The sequence below is a fragment of the Manis javanica genome, chromosome 17 (genome assembly GCF_040802235.1).
Source record: "Manis javanica isolate MJ-LG chromosome 17, MJ_LKY, whole genome shotgun sequence".
Taxonomy (NCBI): Eukaryota; Metazoa; Chordata; class Mammalia; order Pholidota; family Manidae; genus Manis; species Manis javanica.
Window position 1 is genome coordinate 8,684,794 of NC_133172.1, and position 6,080 is coordinate 8,690,873.

The 6,080-nt window shown below is 61.3% G+C and overlaps 1 protein-coding gene across 1 annotated transcript; it reads left to right on the forward strand.

Annotated features, from left to right (window-relative positions):
- Positions 1–363: 363 nt before the first annotated feature.
- Positions 364–5,503, forward strand: PNMA8B (PNMA family member 8B). Its single transcript, XM_017674663.3, has one exon. It carries the CDS (start codon positions 1,903–1,905, stop codon positions 3,793–3,795), a length of 1,893 nt encoding a protein of 630 aa, XP_017530152.3. The 5' UTR covers positions 364–1,902; the 3' UTR covers positions 3,796–5,503.
- The last annotated feature ends 577 nt before the right edge of the window (positions 5,504–6,080 follow it).

The window sequence follows — 6,080 nt, forward strand, 5'->3', positions numbered from 1 at the left end:
AACTGCCTCTGCATTCAGTCAGTGGCAATATGGCACTCCATGTAGCCTCTGGAAAATTCCACTCAACTCTCCTGAGAGAATGAGACTGAAAAAGGCAAATAATAGCTTAGATTCTTAGATTATAATTTCATGGACCCCCTAAAATGTCCCTGGGGACCCCTAGGGGTCCCTGGGCCGCACTTTGAGAACCCCTGCTCCGGTAGCACTACTATCAGTTATCAAGCAGACTCACTTTTTTTTCCCTTAAACACAGGGAGGTAGAAGAATTTTGCAAAACATTTTGTATGCCCTTTTTTTCCAGCTGTTTCCATGGAAACCTTGGAGGCAGTGGTTAAGCCAATCATGTCACATGTTGGTCCAAGCATGGACAATGACTCCAGGGCAAATACCAAAGAGAAACTAGGCAGGACCTCTTGGGGTCCTCAATACCCTGCCTGGCTGGTGTGCGTTTGATGTTCTGCTCACAGAGCTCAAGGCCTATGCTGATCCTCTGCCCTGGAGCTTCTGCAATGCCCAGGGGCTTCAGTTTCTTGGATGCTGTGTCTTTTTCTGGAAATTTCTGAATCTCTAATTCTCTCCTGGCTTCAGGGACTACCATACACCCACTCACTCTGCCCACTTGCACCCGACCGGGAGAGGAAATGAATGGGGGCTCCCTCTGGAGGACGGAGCAGCCAGAGAACAGAACCATGGGGACAGATTGTTGCACCTATTCTTTCATGAATAAATGTGGACTTCAGGAAGTACGAGGAGAAGATGGATGGTTGGAGGCCCTCAGGAGCTAGGAACCCTCCCAGAGTCACAGCTGCGGAAGCGGGTACAAACCCAACAGCTGGTCCACCGGCCTGATTTGCACAGAGGTGGGGGCAAAGGATGGTGAAGCAAAAGTGTGTGTACAGGAGCTGTGGTATCCACATGTCCCAGTCGGGGGAAATGTCTTCCTGCGGAATCCATGTCTGATCTCACTGATGATGGGACACACAGACAAACCACCCAAAGTGCAGGCGCACCACTGCAATTACAGGAGCATGCTCAAGAGCCAGCGGGGCCTGGTCTCACTGAAGAAGGCCTGGCACCCCCCAGGTGAGGCCTGTGTCCTCTTGGCAACGAAGTCTGTTCCCACAGAGTGGGGCCCATAAACTTTGAACAAGGTTTCTTGCCCAAGCGTGAGTCCTGGTCCCACTGCGGAAGCCCAGAGCCTGGAATTTTGGTGTCTACGTCCTGAATTCCACCGGTACGCTGTGGAGGGGCATGCCACCCGGCTGAAGCCTGGACTCTCCCGAACGAGGCTTCTGTCCCATGAATAGGTAGTAGCCCCCCTGTGATTTTGGCCTTTTTGGGGGCTCACCTCCGTAGGTGGTACTGGACCCCCCACCCCAACGCGACCTCCTTTCCTCTAGCCCTTTAAGAGCCTCTTCCTCCGACCCGGGCGAAGAGGACCAGAGGTCCCGCTGGCCGCGTTGCCATGGAGACCGGGCCTAGCTGGGGGGGAGGGGCGAGCCCGTGTGCGCAGGCGCCGCACCGAGCCGCCGCGTCTCTGCGGAACTGCTGAATTTGAGCAGAAGGTGCGCGCCCCGACACCGCTCCGGAGCTCGGCGTCTGCGGGTTCCCCTCCCCCGCCGCTCCAGGCGCAGACAGCGCCGCCCGGCCCCTCACCTGGCCCGGTGCCTGTCCCTCAAGCCTCTGCCGGGACAAAGGGCGGAGCGGCGGGACCGGCGGCATCTCCGAGCCTGACACGTAAGCCCCCTTCGGAATCTCGGACAGCCCTGCGAGGGGGCCCCTGGAGAGGCCGCTGCGTCAGCCGGTCAGAGGCGGCTGGAGCCCTGAATCCCCGAGCCTGGCCACATTCGTTTGAACCTGAAGTCCACGCGCTGCCCGCTGTTCCAGGGTGGGATTTGCACCATGGCCATGAGCCTTTTGCGGGACTGGTGCAGGGGGCTGGACGTGGACATGCACAGGGCCCTGCTGGTCACCGGTATCCCGGAGGGCCTGGAGCAGGCGGCCATTGAAGCCGTCCTTCAGCCGGCCTTCCTACCCCTGGGCACGTTCAGGCTGCGGAACACGAGGGCCATGAGGGACGAGAAGGCCAAGGCCGCTCTGGTGGAGTTCGTGGAGGACATTAATCACGCCGCCATTCCCAGGGAGATCCCGGGCAAGGACGGCGTCTGGAGGGTTCTGTGCAGGGACCGCGCCGAGGACACGAGAGTCTTGAGGCAGATGAAGCGTTTGCTGCTAGATGAAAGGCCCGCGCAAGCCACAGTGACCAGGGCCCTCGGGGACACGCCCACCTCTCCCATTTGGGACACCCAGGACCAGGGATCGGAGCCGGCGGCCAGGAAGGCTGACCCCGCTCCCGGCGCCACCAGGAACGCAGGGAGGGGCCGTCGGGGTCGCAGAAGCAGAGCCAGAGGCAACAGGTTGACTCAGAGGGGCAGGAAGAGGGGCCGAGGGGGGCGGCCGCCTACCTCGGGGCGGCATGAGTCCGAGGACTCTTCGGAAGAGAGCCTGGGCATCGTGATCGAGGAGATCAGCGAGGAGGACCTGGGCGGCGACGGCGATCAGGGCGCGCTGTACGCCACGCTCCAGGCCGCCGCCAAGGAGCTCTTTAAGAAGTCGGTGCTCCAGGGCGAAGCAGAGGAAGCGGAGGGTCCCCGCGAGTTCTTGGCCCTGGTGACAGTGACAGACAAAGCCAAGAAGGAGGAGATGGAGAAAGAGCCCCCTGGGGCTGAGTCGATCAGTCTCAACATCGAAGAAGAGGGGAGTGGTGTCCCCGACTTAGTGGCCCTGCTTGCTGTGAGAGAGACGTCGGACGAAGAGCCCAGGGACAGTGACGCTTCAGAGAGCGAGTCGCAGGAAACCGGGGACCAAGACAAAGAGGGGGTGGACAATCCCGAGTTCGTGGCCATTGTGGCGTATACGGACCCCTCCGACCCCTCCGCTAGGGAGGAGATGCTGAAAATCGCTTCTGTGATCGAGTCACTGGGGTGGAGCGACAATAAAGACAAAAAAGATGCCCTTCCCGAGGTCTTGTCCGTCATGTCCAAGGACACGTCGGGCACCCGCGTGAAGGTGGTGGAGGCGGGCCGCCAGGTGGACGCCATGGTCCTGAGGAAGGCCAGGGACGACGGGAACCTGCTGGAATGCATTTCCACCCTGGCTGAGCCCGAGACCCCCGCCAGGGTTAAGAAGGCTCGGCGTGGCCTCCTGGCAGGCTGGGGCGACGAGGAGGCAGATGAGGGGGGCCTCCTGGAGCTCGTGGCGCTGCTGGCTGCCCAGGACGTGGCGGAGGTGATGAAGGACGAGCAGGAAAAGGCCTGGGAAGGCGGGAAGTTCAAGTGCGCCAAAGGCAACCTGGGGGAGGTCTTGGCGCTCCTGGCTGCTAGCGAGAACGCGGAATCGGAGGAGGACTCGGAGCCGGCTTCGGAGGAAGGCTCCGAGGAGGCGTCCGAGGACACGGAGAGCGAGGAGTCGGAGCCCGAGGACCGAGAGTCCAGGAAGCCCCGGGCCAAGCGGGCGCGCACAGCCTCCAGGGCCCTGGGACCGGCGGCCGCGGCCCCAGCCCCTCCCGGGTCCCGCAAAACCCAAGGGGGCGGCCGAGGCCGCGGCGGGCGGGGCGTCACTCCCGAGAAGAAAGCCAAGGAGGAGGCAGCGGGAAACAAGAAAAAGAAGGGGCAGGCGGGAGCCGGGGCCCACGCCAAGGCCGGCGAGGCCAGGGGTCAGCCGCCCACCGGCTCCAAGGCGGCCCGCGGGAAGAAGGCTCGTCGCGGCAGGAGGCTGCCCCCCAAGTGGCGCTAGTAGGACCCCGAGCCAGCGAGGCCGCCGCCGCCGAGTGTGGCCCCACCATCGTCGCTCCCCCAGCGCCCCTTCTGGCAGAGGCGGCGCCGCTTCACCGTGTGATCTGTGCTCTGCCACCCGGCTAGGCGGTGTCCTGCTGGGCTCACCTTTACCTTCAGTTCCTCCTTTGTAGTTGGTGCGAGCGACCCTCGTGGGAGAGAGACAGAGACACGCGCACCCCCGGAGGCAGCAGCCCCAGGTGATGGGACAGTGTCTCAGCGTCACCAGTGGGCTTGGGACCCTAGCAAGTGTGTCCGAGGGCATCGCGCGTGTGGGGGAGGCAAGCAGGGCCAGTGAGTTCTTTCTGACTCTCCGTGAGGCCTGACCAGCATCTGTAGGCCACTGTCCCCCACCCCAATGTGATGGAGGCTTGGCCACCCAGGATGTAGGGTGTCAGGGTGTAGCTGAGCTCTAAGGCCGGATCGCCCTCTCTGAGGGAGGAGGTGATTCCAGAAAGAGAAGCCTGAGAGGTTGAGGAGGCTGCCTTATGGCAGGGGCGGGCAGAGGAGGGGGAGGGGGTGGGAGGAGTGGGGGCCCACGACCAGGACCGAGTGAGAAGGGAGATGAAGAAAGAAAGGGGCAGAGGCCAGCACAACCCCCGCCCCACAGCTTCTGGGGCAGCCCCTGCAAATGAATCAGCTCCTAAAGGCCAGGGCCACCTGCTGCTCTCCACGGGCTGTCTGCCACTCAGATTGCAGTGTTTTCCAAAAATCTGAATTATTTGCTTATATTTTCAGTTCGGGACAGTTCACATCAAATCTGGACTTCTGGCTTTTCTCCATGGCAGTGCAGGACAGAGTGCCTCCGGGCCCTGTGGCTTAACCCTTCCCTAACCCCGTGGTCCCATCAGCTCTCCCTTCTGCCAAGGGCTGACTGGCCTCTCCACGCTGGCTTTGCAGCCTCTGGCTTAAGATATGAGAGTCCCTGGCTCACCCCCTGGGTGAATTAAACGCCAGAGGGGACACTGAGAGGATGCACGAAGGATAGGGACTGGTCTGGGCCAGTGAAGTTGCTGCCCAGGGTCCTGTGTTTAGAAGGGAGGGGAGAGGAGGGAATGTTCCCAGAAGGGAGGTGCAGCCCAGCCCTTGAGTCCCCACTCCCAGTAACCTGGCCTGGTGGGGTCAGCACCTGCAGTCCCCAGGGCAGACGCTTCAGTGGTGTCAATGTCTCAGTCATGACGTGTTCTTCAGCCCTCTCTGCCCATCTCAATGTTTCTCCTCAATAGGGATCCCCACTGGACACTCCCAGTCCTCTTGTCTGGGTCCTTGTGAATACCTGTGCCCAAGCTCCTGTCCCCAGGAGGTGACAGGCTCATTGTGTCCAGAGGGTCCTCCCGCACATCTGGAAGAAGGCACAGGGGTCTGGGCGTGTCCTCACACCCTGCTGGACTAAGGCCCGTCTTGGGGTACCCAGGTGCAGAAGCAGCTGCTCTGGGTGGTGCTCACAGGTGGCCACCTGTGGGCTGCAAGGACATCCATGGTAAAGGGATGGGCCTGGGTCTGGCAGGAAGCCCTCTCCTCCCTGGGGGTTCAGGGACCCAGGAGCTTGGCTGCCTCCACAGACACCTGGGGTGGGGAGGGCCTGGCATAATTTCTCCTTGTCCAGATGTGGGCTCCTGTCCTTGAGCACTTCTGTCACCTGGGATCCCTCATAAAGTGTATTAAGCATCTGGCTGGTCTCTTTGCACTCTGGGAAGTGGTGGTGGCAGGGGAGTTGAGGAGGAGGGGGGAGTGTCCAAGGCTGAGTAACAGCTCCCCCACGGTCACGGTCACGGCTGATGTTCAGCCAGAGCACCCTGGGGCTGCCCTGTCACTGATTGACATCCGGTTCTTCAGTGCTTGTGACCCCCACTCCGCCCACATAAATTCTGCCTAGCCTTAGCCCTATCTGCCCTGCCCCCAGCTCCAACCTCAACTGTCTCCTGCCCAGTTGTATCTTGCCGGGTCCCAGCCCTCCATCATCTTGGGGTCCCTGCCACCAGTTGGCCTTTCCTGGCCCACCCAGTTGCACTTTCTGGGGCCCCAACCATTACCCCTACATCTGGCTCCCAGCACACTCCTTCCCCACAACTGTGAATCTGCTCCATTCTGTAGCCTGCATTTTAGACTCCATCCAACTCTACCTCACCATACCACCAACCTGGACCCTTCACCTTCTCTGTGCCCTGGAACCCTCTATACCCAGCACCCAGGTCCCATGCTTGACCTTGGAGACCCCACCCCCAGCCCTTGCTCCAAGGCTCTGCC

Bases quoted from the DNA above. Each gene is read 5' to 3' on its own strand.
- PNMA8B (XM_017674663.3), top strand. From the start codon at position 1,903: ATGGCCATGAGCCTTTTGCGGGACTGGTGCAGGGGGCTGGACGTGGAC.